This window comes from Battus philenor, unplaced genomic scaffold, assembly GCF_028537555.1.
Source record: "Battus philenor isolate CCGP_79_NKW_IND1 unplaced genomic scaffold, ilBatPhil1.0.hap1 SCAF_4, whole genome shotgun sequence".
Lineage (NCBI taxonomy): Eukaryota > Metazoa > Arthropoda > Insecta > Lepidoptera > Papilionidae > Battus > Battus philenor.
The window spans coordinates 15474577-15497716 of record NW_027181704.1 but is presented as its reverse complement, the minus strand read 5'-3'; the positions used below and the strand labels follow the sequence as shown (position 1 = coordinate 15497716).

At 33.9% G+C, this 23140-nt stretch overlaps 3 protein-coding genes across 3 annotated transcripts; 2 read left to right on the top strand and 1 right to left on the bottom strand.

The window, feature by feature from the left end:
- Nucleotides 1-719: 719 nt before the first annotated feature.
- csw (corkscrew) lies at nt 720-9638 on the top strand. The gene is made up of 2 exons (XM_068771704.1): nt 720-988; nt 5176-9638. The coding sequence occupies exon 2, from the start codon at nt 5288-5290 to the stop codon at nt 7190-7192; it is 1905 nt and encodes a 634-aa protein (XP_068627805.1). The 5' UTR covers nt 720-988; nt 5176-5287; the 3' UTR covers nt 7193-9638.
- A 2285-nt stretch (nt 9639-11923) lies between these two features.
- Ype (yippee zinc finger protein) lies at nt 11924-14704 on the bottom strand. Its single transcript, XM_068771873.1, has 3 exons — nt 14510-14704; nt 13229-13388; nt 11924-12219 (listed from the first exon to the last, which is right to left on the bottom strand). Exons 1-3 carry the CDS (start codon nt 14625-14627, stop codon nt 12132-12134), a joined length of 366 nt encoding a protein of 121 aa, XP_068627974.1. The 5' UTR covers nt 14628-14704; the 3' UTR covers nt 11924-12131.
- Nucleotides 14705-15370: 666 nt separating this feature from the next.
- Nucleotides 15371-22643, top strand: LOC137928884 (TBC1 domain family member 19). The gene is made up of 11 exons (XM_068771888.1): nt 15371-15472; nt 16001-16135; nt 16223-16397; nt 16892-16979; nt 17047-17107; nt 17938-18168; nt 18929-19066; nt 19648-19810; nt 20212-20321; nt 22230-22321; nt 22388-22643. The coding sequence occupies exons 1-11, from the start codon at nt 15371-15373 to the stop codon at nt 22641-22643; spliced, it is 1551 nt and encodes a 516-aa protein (XP_068627989.1).
- The last annotated feature ends 497 nt before the right edge of the window (nt 22644-23140 follow it).

The following is a 23140-nucleotide window of genomic DNA, read 5'->3' as shown; positions in this document are numbered from 1 at the left end:
TTAAACTTTTAAATGCGTTTTACCCATATTGTACGTAACCGTGGTTGCCAAAATTAATGCAAAGGTTTGATATTGTTTAATTTCGGGCTTTTTAGCTAAGTCACTATGTCACAAATGTATAAAATTGTAAAAGTGTATAAATCTCAGTTTAAAATAATTTCTTTTCTGATACCAGGGTGATCGACCATCCGGCAGTAAAGAAACATTTCATGATAAACAAATAAGCCCCGAACAAAAGTGGCAATCACTTGGGAAAGTGTTTAGACGTCAAAGCTTTGCAGAACATTGGAATAAAATGTCTCATAACCAAGGTGAAAGTTCAACTCAGAACAAACGGCTTGCTGTTAGAAAAGTGTTGTCGAGTTATTTCGGTAAATCCCAAAAGAGTCCCTGTGCAACTACTGAAAAATAATATTTGGTTACAAAATAGAATTTTTTTTACATAACATTTTGTTTTATTTTGCAAAAAAGAATTTTCCTTATTCCAATTATACATAAGTTATACAATAAAAAACCGTTTGTAAGTTAGGTTTAAAAACTGATTTAATATACATTCACATTAATTTATTCTAAAACATTGAATATTATAATAAATTATTTTATAATACATTAATATACAAATGAAAGTTTTCACCTAATTTACAATTTTTTTAATTTATCTGTATATGTTAATCTGACAATTCTGACAAAGTAGAGAAAAAAAATTGTGTGACATTTCCGTAGACATCTAAGAATCGAAATTATATTTTGGCTTTCGCAGAAAATAGTAGATTTTACGATCAAATTCCCTCCCAGAAACATATTATGAGATATTATTAATGATACTGCGAAAATAATTAAGTTATTGTGCATCATATTACAAGTGAATACGCCCTTGAAAACAGTGTAACAAAAAGTCCAAAGTCAGCTTAGCAACAACTGTTCGATCCTTATAATTCCTATTTCAAGGAATACTGCGCATTGATCAATATTCGGGTGCTTTTAGGAGGTAAGAATACCTTTATGTAGACTTGTATTATATCGTAATACTTTAATTTCGTATTTATAAAACACCTTTGTCTACAGTCTTATGCATAAGAATTTTCTATAGCAGAATAGTGACACTTTTAGTTTGTCCCGCGACGATGTTCGCAATGTCGTGCCCAAATACAACACGCTAGTATTTTTCATTAATATCAATTGTTAACTTGTATTGATTGAAAACAAATTGTAATATTGCTATATGTCAATATGCTTTTCTCCATTACAATTCGATTTATACATTATGTGGTTATTTCACCTACAAGCTAAGTATTTTTTCATGTAGTTATGAATTGTAGATCTATTTAAATTTTGGTTTTTTAAATATCTTTGTAAAGCATATTTATTTAAAAAGATATATTTCATTTCTGTTCCTTGATGCTCAATGCTGATAACCTATTGATCTTAACATGGATTTTGGGTCTCCACATATCAGATTGACATTGATATATCAATATCTTGTGATATAAATGTGGACCTGTGAAGCTCAGGCAATGTTAAACCTGTGTATACCGCTTTGAGTGTGGTTATTGGTTTTGATGTGTTATGTAGTATGTACACAGTGGTATAGGGAAAGCTCCGATATACCTACAGGTTAACTAATAGCCCAAGGTGAAGTCCTCTTTTGGGGGTCCTTGAGCATAGTCACTCTAAAAACATTTGCCTAAGTGATCTAAGAACTTGGAATACTCTAAATCCTGTGAAATTTTAGTATATATATGTCCAAGTCAAGACTCCCAAGGGAACTTTTCAGCTTTATTACCTTAAAAGAGGTTTAGGCTAGGCTAGAATGATCACGAGGATGCCACTTCCAACTATGAAATAGCCCTCATTATTCTAACTTACACTATACTCACAACACTATACACCAACATGGTCATAGTCCCTCTTTGTATGAGGGTCATTGTTGTAACTGAAATACAATCTGCCAGAGTAAAGCTTTTTATCTCACGAACCTCTGTTTTTATGAGCTGAATTTCAATGGAGCTACAAAAAACTAGCGGTGTAACATCATATACATCAGTAGTATATGCCTCTGCTGGAATACTCAGATATCTCTATTATACAGATTGATTAGTTATATGTGTAAAAACTTTATAGTGGTGAATTTATAGCTTGTTTGTCATCAAAAAGCTATAAAGTTTTTAGCACCTATTTTGAATCACTCTGTGATTGAAAATATGTGTAAGAGCAATTTATTTGTTCTTTTGGAAGTATAAATTTATTTGTTTATATTCATTGCTATGTCATAATTGCTCTCTCTTCAACTGCCTGTCATTCATTGGTGATTATGTTATCACCAGCATCTGTTTAAACTGCTTACTCCAAGTCTATAATCAATCACCATAAATAGAATGCTATTCTTTACCTCTTCTTTCATTCTGACTTTAAAAACCATTTTCACTTCTTAAATATGAGTCACGGTATGTATGATCTCTAATCAGAAATTGAGAAGAGAATCTAGAATTAGAAATGTACAAACATAGAAACTCCTCGCAAACAAGGTTCATTTACAAATAATTTATTGTTCAAGCTTCATGCTGGTATAATGAATTGCTTATACCACATAGGCTAAATCTCTGCCAGTTGTAAAAGACTAGTACAGCTTAACTACTGCTACTAGATGACTATAGCTTGAGTGATGGAAAATTTTGCATAGTGTTGCATATGGCAGAAAAGAAATGTGGAAAGAGTTGTGTAATTCGCATTGTTTGCCGCATGCGTATTTATCAGTGGGTTGGCGGGTGGTGCACTCTGTTGCACGACTATCACTGCATGTGTGGAAATGGCTAAATATTGGTTCTTTTCTTACTTAGGATGGAATTCCGCAAAATAACGCCTAATTCCATTAAATAAAAGTAGCAAAGCTCAAAACCTTCCAAGGGACTCACAGTTCATGCTTCTATATACTACAATTTCACTGGATTTTGTATATAGCCCATTGTCAACAAAAACCTTATAGCTTTATGAACCTATTTCTAATTTTCCAAAAGTGTTTATACTGAAATAAGTTACATTATTTTTTTTATTGAAACACAACCCAATAACTTCTGCCATTACAAAGTTAACAGTGATTCTACATAGAGTCTACATTTAGTAATTGAAAATTTTAAAACACTTTCATACTGTATCCATATGATGTTTATTATTTCTGAAATCATTGGTTTTTGTATAAAGTATACTGTACATTAATAAAGTGTGAATTGGCTATATCCTTTTAATGCTTTTAAAGCTATTTCTAATCACCATATATATCCATATAATAAGAATATCATAATGTGGAACACGAGGAAGATCATAATTAGAATAGTCTTAGTAATGAAGAATTTACAGATTTTTTTATGCAGGAATCTCCCCCTGTAAATCTTTAGTAGTTGTGCTTGTAGCTCAGAAACATTGGTTTTTTGTTGTTGTTGTGAAGTCTTTACCATGGACAAGTGTCTGTGGTAATCTAGCCTTATTGTGTTTAAACTCTGACTATATTTTTATTTAAAATTTAACAAATAAATAATGTTACAATTATGTTTACCTTTTTATTGATTGCGTCATAGATAAATTTGGTTGCAATTGAGTCACCTCTGTACAGACTATATTTAACATAATGCAAAAATATTATAGTGTGTGTTAAACCACATGATTATAGTGGTATAAATAACAGTGGAATTTTGCAAAATATTTATTTCCCTATGATCAGAAAATTTTATTATTTTGATGATGGAACTTTCATGTACAAAACCACATTGTTGTGGTAACCTTTAAATAGATTTTTCATATATAGCTATATATTATTTTGACATTGTCGAGTTTCATCTTTGTTATATATAGTGCGACTTGCTTTTCTATAGGCCTTCTCCAATTGCTTCCATCTGTTCCTGTCTTGAATGTGAGTCCATAGTGGCTTTGCAATTCTCTTAAGATCATCAGACCCTTGTCTGAAGGGTGCGCCTCTTTTTCTTATTATATTGTCTCTAGTTGTATATACAGTGGTGGACTTATCAATTACTACCCTCAATATGTGACCAGCTCATGTCCATTTCAGTTTGCACAATGCATTCTCCAATTTTGTGAGTTTCATCAAATCCAGTGCTCTTTCCTTGACCAATTTTGTATATCTATGCTTCTTTCTATAGACCCTTGGCAAGTTCTAAGAGTGTTAAAGTAGGAATACAAAACCTTGACCCATATCACTATTTTAAATAAATTATAGAATAACTGTGTTTTAAAAATGGAATCTTAATTTAAATTATTTTTTTGAAGCATGATAAATTTTTATACTATCTGATCTTTTCTAATATATATAATAACAGTATAGTTAAAATGCAACATAACTTATTTACCCATAGATTTAAGGTCTCCTCCACAATGGTAGACATATATATGCAAGGCTAAAAACAGCCATTTAATAAGAAAAAGGTGTAGTTTATAATGCAGAAAGCCAATTATTATCAAGCACACTTTATATATTTTTTTATTTGTATTAGGTGGGGGACTGGAAGGTAATGTTGTTTCTGTCGACATATTTTACAGAAAAACCAATTGATTTTTACCACTCTGGCACTGACAATTTGTGTACTAGATGGCAAAATGTTGTTGATAATAAAGATGAATATGTTGTTGATCAGAAATATAAACTTAATAAAAATGTAGTCACATGAATTTTACTTAAGAAAGCAACATTACATTCGATCCCCCTAATATTTGTAAAGAGCAATTGTTGAGTTTTTCGCCTGCTCTTCTCAGCAGAACAGCATTCCGAACTAGTGGTAGTTTACTATAGAGATAATGCTCACAATTTATATTTGTTGATAATTTAAAGGATGCCATTATCCATATCTGATGCCATATCTCAACCTAGTTATAGTTTCTATCAAATTGGGCATCATCATCTGGAATTCAGTTCATGATGTACACAAATGTTTACTATAAATAGTCCTTAGTGAATAAGCGCCAAGTGAAACTAGAATGCTTCCAACCTGTGCTATTAGAAATCTCTGAGAAGGGCTAATTCCAGCAGTGGAAGTCATTGATGAAATGATGATAAAGTGGATAATGCGAATAAAAGTACTAAAAGTAGTCTTGGTCCAATATGAAATTGATAAAAATAATTGTGGATTAATATTAAATTATCAATGACAGTTTTTATTTTATTTTCAGATGACTAAAGAGAATGCTTGGAGGTATAAGAAGCAAGAATTAAAAATATTAATTTGATAGATCTCAAGTGTATTGGTCAGTTATCCAGTTGGTGCTTTTTGGTAAGTGTAAGATGATCACCAGGCGGTGGTTCCACCCGGCCCTGAATGGCGTGGACGCGGAGAAATTGCTGATGGAGTGCGGACGCGACGGATACTTCCTCGCCAGGCCCAGCATGAGTAATAAAGGAGATTTTACACTGTCGGTGCGCAGAGGAACCGAGGTGACGCACATTAAGATACAAAACAACGGCGAGTTTCTGGACCTCTACGGCGGTGAGAAGTTCGCCACACTCTCAGAGTTAGTCCAACACTACATGGACAATCAGGGGCAGCTTCGGGAAAAAAACGGAAACATCATACGGCTTAAGACGCCGCTCAACTGTGCCGATCCTACAACAGAGCGCTGGTACCACGGTCAGCTCACTGCGAAAGAAGCCGAGAGGATGATGCTCGAGAACGGCAAGAACGGGTCCTTCCTCGTCAGGGAGTCCCAGAGGCAGCCCGGGGACTTCGTACTGTCTGTCAGGACCCGAGACCGTGTCACCCACGTTATCATAAGGAGAAAAGATAACAAGTACGACGTGGGAGGTGGAGAAAAATTCGATGACCTCGTCAGTCTGGTAGACCATTATCGCAACTATCCGATGGTCGAAACCACGGGCGACGTGCTACGCCTCATCCAACCGTTTAACGCCACGCGGATACAGGTGAGGCATTTCCATACGCGCGTCAAACAGCTGCAGAAAGAAAACGAGGGCCCCATCGAGAGCATGGCTTACAAGCAGGGCTTCTGGGAGGAGTTCGAGACGCTGCAAATGATGGAGAACCTTCAGCTGTTTGATAGAATGGAGGGTTCCAAGTCGGAGAATACGAGGAAGAATAGATACAAGAACATAATACCGTTTGACCACACGCGTGTTATCCTCCGCGACGTTCCACCGGACGCCCCGCCCGGCGCTGACTACATCAACGCAAACTACATCCGTTGCGAAAATATTGACGCATTTTGGGAAACGCACGACTCGAACGGGAGCTCCGATCACAACTCTTCACCGACCAGGGACAATTCATCTAAGAGCGACAAGGACAAGTCATCCCCCAATCACGCGAGCATTATCATCACCGAGGAAAAACCGGCGGACGCTGGTAAAATTCAGGAGAATGGAACCCCAAAAGCACCCCCCTTTGTCCTCCGATCGAATCCAAACTATGTGAACACCACGATCCCGAAGAGCGCGCCCGTGCCAGAGAACGGCGACGCTGATCACGTCTACAATAAAATTTACATCGCCACCCAGGGCTGCCTATCCACCACCGTCTATCAGTTCTGGTCTATGATCTGGCAGGATGATGTTCGCATTATTATAATGACCACGAAGGAAATCGAACGCGGCAAGGTGAAGTGCGAACGCTATTGGCCCGAACTGAACAAGACGGAGGTGATAAAGAAGTACACGATCTTCAACGAATCCGAGTCCTCCACGCAGGATTATACGCTGAGACGTTTCGTTGTGACGAAGAAGGACGAGCCGAATGTCAAGCGAACTATATACCACTTCCACTTCACTGCTTGGCCCGACCACGGCGTTCCATCCGAGCCGGGGCGTGTCCTGAACATCCTTTTGGACGTGAACTACAGACTCCAACAGATCATGACCGGTGATGATGCACCGGTGCAGGCGGTAGTGTGTGTACACTGCTCTGCCGGCATTGGCAGGACTGGCACTTTCATAGTCATCGACATGATACTCGACCAGATAAGAAAAGAGGGTTTTGATTGCGAGATCGACATACACCGCACGGTGCAGATGGTGAGAGATCAGCGATCTGGTATGGTCCAGAACGAGGCCCAGTACAAGTTCATATACATGGCGGTGCTGGAGTTTATTGAAACAGAGAAGCAGAGAGTCGGGTTTGGACCTGAAAGTCCGCATGAGTCGCCGCGTAGCCGCAACCACCCGGTACCTTTTTTATAAATCGTGCCAGAAAGGCGAGGAATTTCTTCAAAAAAGCTTTATCTGTCAGCCATGTAGGGGTCCGTAGATTTTAACGTATCAAAAATCGATCGTATCTCTTTCACAGCAAATCTTTATTACTTTCATCGACTTGTTGACCCTGTAATCGATGTAGATGTACAAAAGGTACGTGATTAACATAATATATATTGCATATATTCGTGTATTCAAATAACGGATAGAAAAAAAATTCCACATTGCATCGCACATTAATGTTCCCCTACATATTTTTTACTCATTTCAAATCGATGTCGAATCGATATCCATATACGAAGTATTCCATTATTATAGTTAAAGCATTGAACAGATTTAAAAAAATTATTCACTTACACCTATTTGGTAATTTATTACAGCTTTTAATTCTGCTATATGTTCGAACCAAATATATATTTGTATAGATATATAAAGAAGTCTATTGCTAAATCACAACACGTTACGCTTCCGTTGAGACAGTCAAAAGATCGTCGAAATCACATCACTAGTAGATTGTATGTTAGCAGATAATATTTTAAAGTGTTGTCTATGATACTTTATTTAAAATAATTAAAAAAAAAATACTATTCTTGTTACAAAACGGAGACCTGATAATGTTTCAAATTATTGCTTTAATATGTACTATATGAAGTCTGGAGTGCGGCTTCGAAGTGATCTCGAATTGGATAATGAATTAGACATGTTTGTTCCTCGTATAGACGAGTTGAAAAGAAACGTAGGTATTATAAACCAATTGTCAATGGTTCTATATTAGAAATAACGTCTTTCAATGTATTTTTAAATGTGTCCACCCAGATGTATAAACCTGGTAACATTTTCACAATTATTTATTTTAATTCGACACAATCGGACAAAGATGTGACCGAGACATCACCAAAATCGATTTTTATAGTCTTTTTTGTTTTTTTATTCGATAGTTTTCGATTATATGTATATTTTTTTGTATTTTTAAAAAAGAAATGTATAAAATGAGGTGCTCTATGTGTATATGTTGAGCTACGGTTCGCCGTGGACGGTCGGTGCGATATTTTTTATGAAATCTATTCTGTTTGTAAGCGTAGTTACGATAAGGATTGCGTCGAGTAGTGGAATTTCTTGAAGAAATCCTTGTAGTAGTCTAAATATATTTTTTTAAGGATATGCTGATGGACACACGACAATATTTTCTCTGTATGTGATCTTATTTGTTTTATTTTTCAACCTGAATCTGTTTTGGTAGTATTTGGACAAGTAAAATTTACGAAGAAAAATTAACTAAAGAAAAATCGTACATTATCTGTATAGAATTTTTTAATCGATTCAACTTAAAATGTTTCGTAGTATTAAAAACGACATATTGACAGCACAAATGTGTACAACTGAATTTTTGTTTGTTGCATTCTATTTTCTTTTGTATATTATAAAAAGATATATACGTTCATCCATTTTTGTACTACCCACAGTTTTAAGTTTCCATTCGATCAGTCTGAGCACAATGTGGATATTTTTAATGATTTTTTTTTATAACATTTTATATACATTATTTGCAATGGACATTTGCGAAATATTTCTAACAAGATGTATAAGTTTAATACAATTTATGTATGCCGACGTATTTTAATATATGAAGCAATATAATTCGTATCTACATATATCGGAACAAATAACCCAAGTTGGATTTGAATATGATTAAAATTCAAATTTAAGGAGCAATTTTAACATATTTTAAGGTTTAGCATAATATTCAGCTTTCTTTTGGATAAATATTTTAAAACGCTTAGCAATGAACTGCATTTACGACAGTTGAAATTTTCACCGGCAGATTCGTTAGATGTCCGCTTCGAGAAACATTACGCGTTTTATTATAAGTGTTTCGACTATATCAAATTATCAATCGGTGTTATTAAAAAAAATAGTAATAATAATAATAATTGAATTTGCATATCTTTATAAAAAATAATTGTGTAAGGAAGATTTTTAAAATATATTATAGTGCCCGGCGATAAATATTGTACATCGATCTTTGGAAGGAGACAATCGGCTAATTTCGAAGAGCGCTATCTCTGTCGCACAAAAGATAGTGTGGGAGAGAGATAGTGCTCTACGAAGCAGAAATTAGCCGACTGTCTCTTTCCAAAGGTGGATGTGCAATATCTACTTCCGGTTACTGTACGTGATGTTTTGTTTATGATAGAATATATTTTAAATTCTCTTTTAAAGTGCATAGATATAAACTTAGGTGCTAAATTATGTGATGACCTTTAAATTCAAAATTCCACTGCTAGATTCGTGTCCGTAACAATTTACGTTGTTGGCATTTTATTTATACTGTATTCCAATATGTAAAGCTGAAACCTATGTATTTGGCAGAGGAGAGATAAAGAAAAAAAATATGTTATCTTATATGTTGTGTTATATAATATAATAATGAATAAATGTGATATTGAATTTGTATGTTTCATTTACCTTTATTTATTTACTTTTTATTTTGGAAGAAAAATGGATCTACCCTCTTAAAACTCGTGTAAATACTAAAGCGTATTGGGCTTTGATCTTTTCACACGAACAATGAAATAACATTCATTTCTAAGTGATATTTGGTCAATTTCTTTATTGTGACTGTTAAAGTAATTTTTATTGGCCTTCAATGTCCCTACAATTGGAACAAAAAAATTCAGCGCGTGTCTATGGGCCCTAGAGATAGAGATGTGCTAAGGAGTGAACAAACTCTATAGCTAAATAATCTATTATTTTCTCTTTTAAAGGCGATTTTTATATTCATAAAATTATAAACAAAACAATCTAATTATAATTAAATTTTTCATTTTGTACATTCCTGGGTCATAACTATAAAACGGTGAATGTCAAACTTTTTAATTTTTTTAAATAAGTAGTATTAAATATGCCAGTTTTTTGTGTCCAACAACACGATAATTGGCCACATTCTTTCACCGCTGCTATTATGCAAATGATAAGATTTTAAACCTCTTGTTACATACTACTACAAACCACTTGTGTCAATATGAATGATCAATAGAACAAATTAAAAATATTATTAGTATGGAAATGACAAATTTTACAAACCTAATGAAAATACTCACAAACAGTTACCACGTAGGTATATCAATAACTTATACAAATATCATTTTTAAGTTTGTGCGAAAAGGTAAAACGATATTATAGAATCGTTTTACGCGTGGCCATTTGTAGTATCTTAACGTTGATATTTTTTTTAATAAAAAAATCTTTAGCTCCACTTATACTTTCAATTTTATTGGCCACTTGCTAACCCTTTGCAGCACCAAAACAATTGTCTTGACAGACGATGGACTTTAGCAATGGCTGAAGTGCAATAAGACTACAACTTATACGCCGTCGAAGCTCAGGGAGGACCCCTCGTACTTCTGTGAACCGGGTGTGGACCAGACCGTGACCCACCTGGTTGCTGACTGCCTCGCATTCGGGAGGGCCCAAATCGAGATCAAATGCCGGCTAGGTGTCAAAATAAGCCATGAAACCATCGCCTCAATAATGAATGACGGATACAGTAAGCCAGCATTTCTAAAATTTTTCGAAACCATTGTCAAACAAGTAACAATAATGAATAAATGAAATCGATTGGGCAATAGAAACAACAAAATTCAGAAATCAATTATATTAAATGATAATAGAATATAAAACCCAAAAATCTGTGATGAATTAGAAAATAATTATACTGTGATAATTTTATTAGTATGTAAAAATCAAAAACGAATGTAAAATATGTTTTGTCGAAACCAAGAAATGAGGGAAAAGGATGAGGCGATGAACGAATGGCAATCAGAATGAAAGAGAAAAAAGACAGATCGAATTGTGGCATGAAATAATAGAATGATAGACTATGTGAAGGATGACAGCTGAGAATGAAAATAAAAGGGACTGAAAAATTAGGAAAGATAAAGAACAGGGACAGGTTTGGTCCCAAACCAGATAGAGTGGAAGCAGATATCTCCAATAACTATGGAAACTTTCTATGATTTTCCGCAGGTGTATAAATATCCATAAAACTTTAAGAAATAAAAGCATTCCACAATGGCGTTATATATAGAATAGTCATGCAGCTTACTTCACCCTTTTGTCTTTTTATTTATGATGCAGACAGAAAAAATACAATACTTTTTTATATGTTTAACGTCGAAAAAACCGCTAAATAATTCATTTCATATTAATGGTTAATATTATAATATAGATATCAAAAAATAATTTTTAAATTTAATTTGCAACTGTTGGGTTTCTAATCGGCCCTTCTCAGCAGATCAGCTTTCCGAATTAGTGGTAGCTTATTACTTATAATGGCAAAATAATTGACGATTTAAAAATTACAGTAAATGCCTACTTAAATAAATATATTTTGAATTTGAACTTCGAAAGTATTGATTGAAGATAGGTTTCCAGTAATAATGTTATGTATTTGATGTAACTTGGACTTAGATAGTACTTATCTAAGTAAGCAATTAAGGTATTTAACCACTAGACAGACGATCACGGTTTTAAATACACAAATAAAAAAAAACACATGAAGTTCAAATTCACGGCCAATTCGATATTTGGACGAATATAATTTTTATCTGTGGCGGTGGAATTAAAAAAATTACGTAAAATCTAAAGATGTTTATTAACACCGTTTAAGCATTTACTTAATACATAATTTTAATGTTAATATTTTAAAGAATGTTTACACTTAACAATAATAACGACAATTAGATCGTAATAGATTTATTAAAATAAATTGCATGCTATTTTACAAACGAAAATGGCAGTAGTATATTTATATTTGGAATTTTACAATTTTATTGCAAACTTTCAGATTTGATTCGAATTTTATAATTTTTTTATGGTGAATATCATAAAAAAATTTACATCTACTAAATACTAATATTAATAATGTTTAGTCATCGTTGTTGACTTGAATCTCCTCGATGCCATCACTCTCAGTCACCAGCGCCCTCTCTAAAATCACACGGCCCTCTTTGTACCTAAAAACAAGTAAATTATAGTTAGTTAAAAAAAATTTTAATTAGTTATTAAAAAAAATCTGATAAAATGTCATTTACAATATACACCCTCATATATACAATATAAACCTCATAATCACATAAAAGAAAACATTTAAAAATTACAAAATCAACAGTATCAATAAAAATAGTTTTTGCTACTGTTAAAGTTCGATTTATGATATTAATTAATGTCATCAATCTTACACTTCCAAATAAACTTTTTTCAACAACAAACTCCATTTTAATGCATTATAAAATGGCTGCAGGTTCTAATTATGACATTTCTTTTGCACCACTTATTACAAGTAATTTACAAAATTATATTTATTTTAATTTCAAATTAAGATACAAATAGCTAAAGTTCGTCTTTTAGCTTGTGGAACATATTACTCAAATCTTTATTTTATTTTAATTTATTTAACTTTCAATATTTAACTTTGAATGTCCTATTACTCCCTAAGAAATCTACTAACCAAATGGTCCAACAGTAACCAAAAAAGGGTGTATATATATATACACATATAAGTTTGATTGCATATCTATTGGTAGCTTTAATTGTGTAACATGTGAACTGTTTTATTTGACTATTAATCATCATATCAGAGGACACATCAATCGCACCCACAGCACAATTTAGGCCTCCTCTAAAGATCATCATGATCATTTCTCATATTTAGTGATATATTTCACTATTACAGAACAAGAAAAATATTGCTTATTTAATTTTGCCTCTACTAGTGTTAAATATTATACCTCAATGTCATTATTGATGAGGGTAGACCGCCCACAAGATGAGCCAATGACAATCAAGTTTGCGAGAAGTCACTGGATGTATCTTTGGAGGCAGCTTATGGCTTACAGTGGACATTTATTGGCCAGGACCAGAATGAATAATTGAATGAATAATTTTACTTTAACATCAATACTTATTATACTAAATTTAATATTAACTTTCAAGTATTTGTCAATATATAAAATAATACATAACCTTTGGTTTTCTTCAGTAGCAAATTCATAGACCCAACCCAGCTTGTTACCACAGTTTTTACAGGAGACATCCCGCACCATATGTCGGCCAGTCAGCATTACTCTATCCTGCACCTCCGAGTACACAAGGTTCACCACCTTGTGGAACAGGAAGGCTCGTCCTGTCATCAGTATCTTAACTTCATCCTGGCATTTCTACATAATTCTATAGTGCATTATTAAGAAGGTATATGTATAAGACATTGACATCTAGTTATAGGCATACCCTATAGATTTCCAAAAGATCCTTAACACGGTTGTTTATTTATCTTGTGTCTGGACTTCCTATGCTGATTTTACTTATACCTTCGGCACAGTCCAAAAAAGTGTTTGATTGTTAATGTTAAATGTGTGCAAAAGTTAAAGTAAAGGTACATACATTATATAAAACTGTGACTGATTTTGTGTGTGACTGCTCAATAGATTGGCCTTTGTGAAAAACATAATATCTAATATATTGTGTTCATCATAAAGGAAAGGCAGCTGCCATACTACTTTAGTGTACAGGGGCAGTACCCTACTGGGCCCAGCATCTTGGATCACTAAAGTGCCTCCCCCAGATCTCCAACAAGACTTATTATAGGTTGGGGTAATTATGATATATCTCCCTATGGGGGAGGACTATGCCTTGCATTAGGTGCAAGCATGACTGAATAAAAAAGAATTAGAATGTTCTCCCATTAACCAAAATTTTTTAGTTAGTAACAGTACTTTCTGCCATAACCCAGTACATAAAAAAATAAGTCTTTGATTTAATTAACTTTTAAAAGAAATGTATCAAATACTTTGCTGTTGGCAAATTAAAATTCACCATAATATTTTTTTAAAAATTATTAGCAAACACTACAGCAAGATTTGAAATAAATATCAATAATTTTTTTTTGAAGTAAACACAGTTATATACATTATGTATTGTTTTTATTTATCACGCCATATTACTAAAAAAAAATTAGCAACAGAATAAAAAAATTCTCTTGAGATAATTGAATGATTTTACACAGTTCATAATGTATGTCATAATAGTCAAAACATTTTCTAAACTTTTATAATTGGTATGAGTTTTTAATATTAAAAATAATTATGAAGTCTTTTAGAAATTAGACTTGGTAACTTTGGAAAGTAAAAATAAAAGAGGTCTATCGTGAGGTGTATCGAGTGTTTATAGAGAACTAGATATAAATATGGGTTCATAATCAAAACATTGTTCTGCGACGTGTAACAAGAGTATAATTATACAATATACCTGTCGCTCCAGTAAATCTCGTGCTAATTAACTCGGCGCGATTGGTCAGATTAACATCACAAGTGGCGCATGAAAATAATCTCGTCCCACCAATGTGATGGAGAAATATTTTCCCCATTTCCTTTGTTAATTGTTTTCAAAACACTCAATGACACTACGTAAATTTGGTGAATGTCAAAAACATGGTGACTTATGTGTCCAATGTTGCAAATAGCTATTTTCTTATTATTTCTTTACTTAATTTAAAAAAGATTCACATTTTACTATGCATTTTTAAACAAGTAAAAGGGCCCATATTGTCAAGGGCTTCAACAAATTTATAGGAATTTACTGAAGCGTTGCGTTAATAATTTGCGGCAACTTTTTTTAAAAAGTATGATTGTAACAATTTATTTTTTTCTACCTAATCCAATATATACATATTTTATTTAAGTTTTAAAATATAAATCTGAATCGTGAACAGTTATAACATGATATTATCCATGAAAAACACGCATACAAGGAAGAACAATTAACATACAAGTAAGAGAATTACATTTTGCTCCAGTGTAAACGCATCTTAAAATAAATGAGATAAACTTTTGGATTTTAACTTAAACATCATTAATAATGTAGCCAAAGCTCTAATTAATTAGAATTGTTTAATCTTCAAGTTTGACAGTCTTTATAGTAATTAAATAATCTTATTTGGAGCAATTTATTATGACAAGAACACTTTGTGTACAAGTAACTAAGCAACGACATTTCTTTAAATCTATCACAGTTATTTATATTAATAACATTGTCCTCTGTTGATTAATTAGGCCCCACCAATTGAAAATTGTTAATGATAATTGTAAATCAATTGGTGAATTAGTCATAATGGACGGCATTAAAGAAGACGCTATTCACCACACTGCTTTAAAATTAGCAGAAGAAATTAAGAATCTTTCTATTTATAAGTCTTTTTACAGTGACATACAGGTGCGTTGCCTTTACGTATTTTTATATCCGAAAATATTTTTTTATTTAGCAAAAAATATCCCCATGAGGTTCTGGGAAATCTTTTAGCAATATTAAATATTTGACAAAACTGGTTCAAATGTTCAGCAACAATTTATCGATATTTTATCACAATATGGGTTAAAGTTATTAACGTATCCACTGTCGAACTGATAATTTGAACTTCATTTTTGATTTATTATTATTATTTATTTTAATCTGTACTAAATTGTATTTGGATCATTATTAAAATAAAGGGTCTTGTTATAACAGAAAGTTATTCAGTCATTGATCTTAACATTGCTATACAATTTCAGTTTAAATTACAATCTGACTATTGTGGTTTACAAATGTTCTTTCAGTAATAAAATTTAAAATCTAGTTGTATTTTTGTATAAATAACTTAACAGATACAAAATAAAAGTTAATTGCGTAAATAATTTTTAATATTTTAGCTTAGTACTATTTCTTTAAATGCAAAAATTGTTTCAAAATCCATAAACATGACAGAAATTGGTTTCGTCACCGGGTGTAAAAAAAGAAGATTTCAAACAAAGCCTTCAGCAAGCGATGAAAGAGAAGGGCTTGGATACAAAATTAAGAAATACCGTTTACCACTGGGTGAGAACGCAAAGTAAACATAATGTAAGTTTTGTTTATTTATTTAAATAATTAATAAAAAACTAAAACGACTATTTATTTAATATATCTATTACGAATTATTAATTTTAGAAATTGGACCCTTTGACATCATTATCAAAAGCCAGTGCCCAATGGGAAAAAAGGATACACAAGTCGCTTAATTCAATGTGTTCCGATCTAGAAACATCGCTGGCCAAGCTGAGACCACAGAGCGAACAAGAAGATATCGCAGATAAATGGAATGAACTAAGCACTTATAACTTGGGTTAATATTAATTAAAAATTTTATACGTCAATAAATGACAGTCTTTATTTTGATTGTACTGCATTGTGTAAAAATTGATATTGCATTATTGTTTCATGTAAATATGTAAATATGTTTGTCTGTTTAAGTATATTTCAAATTTTTTTTTGGATCCACCGAAAAAAAGTCTAAATGTCATTTCAAACTATTCATACGTCACCTAAGTGTTGCCTAATTTTGATTATGTAAATAATAATTTAAATGTTTTAAAAAGAAATCCCTGAATTTTCACACAGATAAAAAACATTATTTTTACTTACTTATTTTTATTGCTAGATATCAATAAAAAATATAAACAAGAGATTTTTTTTCATCATATCTAGGATACTACTGATGTTAACATATAAACATATTATTGTAGTATTCTTATTCCTTCTTTTTTAATTCTTCTCGTTTATTAATGTGTTAATGCCTGTGCTCTTTTTATTTAAAAAAAAACATGTATTTTATTGCAGATCTTTCAAAGTATCGGCCAGTGTACGCGCCAAAAGATTTTTTAGAAGTGTTGCTTACTTTATCCGGCTACGTTCCGTATACCAGGGAGTGAGTAAAATTAAAATTCGATTTGGTAATTATTTTAAATGTCAATGTTTATTTTTTTTCTTTTTAGAGATGAACCGAAATGGGAATTTGCGCATTTGCCGCTTCAAGTGAAAACTCTGGATCAATTGGTAATATTTTTTATAAATTAAATTTTGATCGAATTAAATTTTATTCAATAAACGATACATAACGCAATGCTTTTATACTTTTGTCATATGGCTTATATATCTTTTACGTTCATTGTGTGGATGGCAAAAGAATATTTAGACAATTACTCCCTAATGATAATTTGCTTTAGACCGTATGGTATGCTATATCAAAAGCCATATACGCATGCTGAGCCTACCTCCCTCAATTCTCTGCAAACGCTCCAAAACTGCTTCTCCCGGATAGCCGAGGCGGAGTGGTATCAGCGCAATGTAGACCTCCATAGCGACCTCAAACTCCCATTGGTCCAGCAGTTCTTTAAGGCCTGCTCAAAGACTTACTTATAATCGGCCTCTTCACACCCTAACCCCCTCACAGCGAGCGCCTCTCGCTACTCCCCCCGTACCTCAGTAAAGGCCAAGAGACTTAAGAGTTTTTGAGACCGGAAGGGTCCATGAATTCAGCTCTAATGAAGCTGTAAAAGCCTTCAGGCTAACAGCGGCAACATCAACAGAGAGTAAGTAAAACCAAATGGTGGAAACATGAGATAAATTTTATGCCCTGTAAATGTTTGATTCATTGTTCATGTTTCTTTCTCATTTCCCTTTCTCACGCTTTCCAAAGAGATCACAGTAAACTGACCTTCAAAGAATTTAATTCAGTTGCTTCCCAATTCTAAGTTCGTGTAAAGTACCATGTACCGCTCAAGCTTAGTTAGCAAGTAAAAAGATTGAGTCAACTCTGCCTCATGTATCTATCTCATGTAATGTGTTAATTTTTAAGGCTGTTAAAGAGGAGTACTTTTCCCTAGCGTAAGGAGTACCCAGAGTGGGCGAGTGGGGAACCTCTACTAGGAGCTCATCCTGAGTCTAGCTGCAGCTCGGGATGCGGTACGCTGGGAGCGGAGCGTGCGGCGTTGGGGGCGCGCGTGTCGGCGCTCCGCTACGCACCAGTCGCCCAGGAGTTCCTCAAGCGAGGGAGTCCACACTGTCTTAGAGCCGGACTTTGGGCTCAGGTGTTGGGCGTAGAGATCACCGAGAAGGTTTTATAGTTTTTTATTTAGGAAGTAATTATTTTTGGAGTAGAAAGGTTCTAATTATAGAAATAAGAATTATGTGAAGTAATATAAAGGGCTGTTCCCGACGGAATGCTTGTATTTATCAAGATACATGGTTTTTTATACACGGGCAGAAATAAATTCTTGGAAAGTTCCCAACGTAGCGCAGTACATAGTCCTATTGCACTTCAGTCGCTTGACCATCAATAACAGGTTGCAAGTGGGCGATAAAATATGAAGTTTCAAGTGGCAGCTACAATTTAAATCATTACTAGCCCCGTTTCATTAATATACACACGCTGTAAGATTTCCAAAATGTTTAAAACTTTTTTAAACCATATAATAATAAATTTAAAGTAAATAATAAATCAATTTTAATCTGTATCATACAGACTAAATGGTTTGAGAATATTGCACCAAATTGTTAATGTAAAGAAAAATAAAATAAAACAGCAGTGTCCAGGAGGAATAGCGAAGGTTGAGAGGAAACAAGGTATAGAAAGGAAAAAAAAAAAGAATATGATGGAAGAGTAAGAATTAGTAAGTGAAAGATGTTGAGATTGATAAAAAAGAGCGAGAAAATAAAAATGATTATGGAAATAAATTATTAAGAAAATATTGCCCCTGTCCACCCATGGGGAGATACCAGAGGCCCGAAAAATAGAGTCATTAAAAAACCTACGAAAATCTGATATAGTCATTTATACTATTATTATTATTAATATTAATTACCAGTTATCACCAGGAAATCGATTACTTCAATCAGTTGAAGATCAACGTCCTTGAAGTGGATCTCATGATAGATAAACTCATATTCAAAGACGTTCAACTTACCGCATCCAATGACGACCAATACTTCGTATTCGAGGATCTACTTTACCAGGTATGGTTTATTTTTTAAGAACAAATGATTTGTGGGATTCTTCCTAGGGCCGTTAGGTATTGAGGTAATAACAACACGAAGTCCGAAGTAGAAGTGTGTTTATTTATTTGAGCTTCGCCCTTATTTATATCGTCGTAAATGAATAATTTTATTTCTGGAAGTCCCGTCATCAGTGGCGCTGAAGAGGGGAATTCCACAGAAATATAATTCTTTGTTTACATTGGTATAAATACGGGCGATGCCCATATGAAATACATACTTCTACTTAGGACTTCATCTTGTTATGGTCTCCTAGATCTACCGTTATTAGGAAGAATCCCACACAATAATTAATTTTAATATATAGTTATTCGACGATGCTTTTTTTAACCCTATTATTATTACGTTATGTATGTAGGATTGACATTGATTGACAGCAAATGAGTCAATCATCCTGTAGATTTAATGGGTAAATATCGATGTCCATAAACCATGTATTCTTATAAGATCAGTATTAAAGATCTATTTCATATCAAAAAAGTTCAACGTGAAGAAATAAAAAAGATATTTTTGTAATTATTTTTCTGGCAACATCTGACCAGGTGATGCTATGTTTTTCCCGCGACCGCGAAGTACTGAAGCAGTTGAAGGGCAGCGTGGGGAACGCGTTAACAGTGACCATCAAAGGCAAACCCACGTCTCCAGACAGTATCACCGTATTTCCACCAAGTGGGATCATACCTTTCCATGGCTTCTCTATGTATGGTGGGTGTCACACTTTTATTTTGCATTAAATATAAAAAATAAAGAGTAGAGAGAAAAACATTCTTTAAGTTGAATTAAATAAAAAACTATGATGTGAAGTAAGCTGTATGAATGTTCCGTGCAGAACACTAAGTCTAAATATACACCTGCAAGAATATCATGGAAAGTTACCACTGTCGCAAAGTTCTATTGTATTTTGTCCATTGCTGAAAGTCCGTTTATGATGAATATTTTGGCGCCCAAATGGGACTCGAAATTTAGCAATCTGAAATTAAATATGCAGGTTCATGTGGCAGCTACTACTAGAGTAGTCTAGTCTAATAGTATCAACTATTTGATTTGAATACTATCATCATTAGTTTTATAGCTTCGTCAAACTCAAGTCGCTCTCCCTCCACCAGCCACTCCTTTCTGCTACCTGTACGACGAGCCGGTGCAACTCTACTACACTTTCCGCGCGTTCTACATTCGTTATTGGCATCGACTTCATTATATATCCACACATCCGCAGGTAAACATCATGAAAAATACTTAAATAGACCAAGTATAAGTTATAATTGTTTAATATAAGCAGCTCCTCACGGGCAACCAACGTTAGAGCCGAAGGTTTCGAATAGCGACCAAGAATTAGTAGACGCGGCGTGGATAGGTTCCTCAATAGGTTGACTGACAAAATAGGAATTCTATGTGTGCGTCCATAGTGCGAGCCTAGCGCGGTTGCGACAACGGGCGCGAAGTATCATACATATGAAACGCGCCTTTGCGTCCATATTGTAGTGACTAAGGCGGAAGCCTAGTGCGACGGGACTGGGCGAGACAGCGCGCCTAAATTTCAAACCCTTCTGTCCGCGCGTTTTGGCCCCACTACGGGCCTAGTCAGCGAGCGACCCAAAGCGCGGGTGGCGGGGGTAACAAACCAGTTCAGTCTTGTCGCTCGGCGTATGCGCGTCTGTTTGTTTTGTTTGTCGTAAAATGGCGATAGATACTGAATCTTTTATATGTGCAATTCAATCTAAACCACCGATTTGGCAAAGCAAACATCCATATTTTACTTAGTATGTAGTCAAAAGTTGTCACGGGCATTCGAGTATACTGAAAGAATTTTGTAGGGTATAATCTTAATTCTTCATATAAGTTAACAAATTCACCAGTTATTGCTCTTTTTTTATTTATTTTGTGCACACCATCTCTAGTGTTCAACACCTCCCATCTCAGAATCGGACTGTCTAGTAAAAATAGCAAATCCTCGTCCATAATAGTTTACAACACCTGATGTACGTCAAACCGCTACAAGAGCTCGCGCCTTTACTGTGGCCACCGCACGCCCCCGCTCGCCGCGCCCGCCTAGGCTCCAGTCACCGCGCTTTCAGTGTGGACGCACACTATGCCTTGCAAGGGGGTCTATAGTCTGACATGATATAATTATGGTTCGATTTTTGAGGAAGCTGCTGGGGAATTTTATATTCTCATCATCATTTAAATCGCGGAACGTCTACTTTTGGACATAGCCTTCACTACAGATTTCCAACAGGAACGGAAAGAAGAAGCCTGCATCCACTTTTTTTTCTTAATAATTTTTTTTTCACTAGAATTTTTGTTTCGTTCTCGTCTTCCATGCCTGCATCCACTTGTCGCTCATTAGTCCACCTTGATAGTAGACGTCCATTCAGTGCAGACCCGTGGTCCACTCCAGAACTTTAAGGCCCAAGCGGCTTTCTTTCCTGCGTGCTTGATAATGATAATGACTTCGATAAACTCTGGAATCAGACTGACCTTTTCAATAATGACATTCTTCATAACTAACTTCTACTAACTTTACTAGGGGTCCAAGCGTGATTTTAAAAGTCCAACAAACTCGCATTTTCTTGTAATCACTTTTGCACTCTAATACAGTTGTATTAGCAGTATTATCAATTAAATATCCTGTATCCTATAGTAATATTTTTGCAATTGTAATAACACTAAGTCTGAAATAGAAATGTGTATAATCAAGCTTAGACCATATTTATACCGATTTAAAACTTCTAAAACTACGGTAAATCAATAAAAATTCTCAGCCAATCATAAGTCAAAAAGTATTGTAGCTCGCTCTCTTTCGTTCGATATGTAAAGAATTATATTTCTGTGGAATTCCCCTTTTCGATGCGTCGTTGACGATGACGTAATGTCGCCCATACAAAATCAATTAAATGATTTAATATATTATAGACATTACAAAGGGAGTATTGTTAATCGTACACAGTTGCCAATAGGAGTTTATAATTTTATTAAAACCTATCTATTTGAATGCTAAAATTATCTACTATTTTTCTTATGTTTATCGATGTTCTAATGTGTATACAAACAGTTATTGTAATTATTAATTATCATAGTATCTATATTTAATGCGTTAACAGAATGATATAATAATATATTTCAGAGCATTGTCTCGCTGTGCCTTTTATACGAGAGACTTTTAGAAGCCAACGAACCCTTGCTTTGGATACATTTTCGAAATATTAACATCAATCCGTAAGTATATTCAAATAAATACTAATCGAAATGTTTTTATACTTATTTAAGTCTCATTGCTTACAGAATAAGGGTGGTTTTCAAATGGCTAATGCGTGCGTTTAGCGGCCATCTTCCTCCGGATCAGCTGTTGTTTTTATGGGACGCCATCTTGGGTTACGACTCTTTGGACATTCTGCCACTATTGGCGGTCGCCATATTGAGTTTTAGAAAGGAGAATATATTTCAAGTTAACACGATACAAAATGTCGACGCCGTATTGGCGGATTTGTCCACGATACCAATTGTTCCTTTATTGCAATTGGCTTTGATGAAACCATAGTTTGAGTAAATATGTTTTTTAACCTTTTGGACTATATTTGTCTTTGACAATGGTCAACAGCGTAGAGTTTTTATCTTTTTTTTAAAGATACGATTGATATAACCTTTATTACACTATAATCGGTAAAACAATAAAATGGTATCAAAATATTTTTTTTCACTTGTTACATTTAATCTTAAAAAAAACCATATATACATCAAAAAATCTTGGCGTCAAAAGTAACTCCGCTAATTTTGGATTTGTAGAGCGTTATCTCTGTCGCACGAAATACAACAACTGACAAAAGGTCACACAGGTAGTGTGGGACAAAGATGCTCTACGAAGCCGAAATTAGCCGATTGTCTCTTTCCATAGGTCGATGTGCAATATTTATTGCCCATGCGCTGTATATTGAATTTCATTTAGCGCTAATAAAAGATAATGGGACGTTTTAACCAGAAGTATTGAGTCCAAAAGGTTATAATTAATTAATTTTGTAATGTTTTAAAAAAATATTA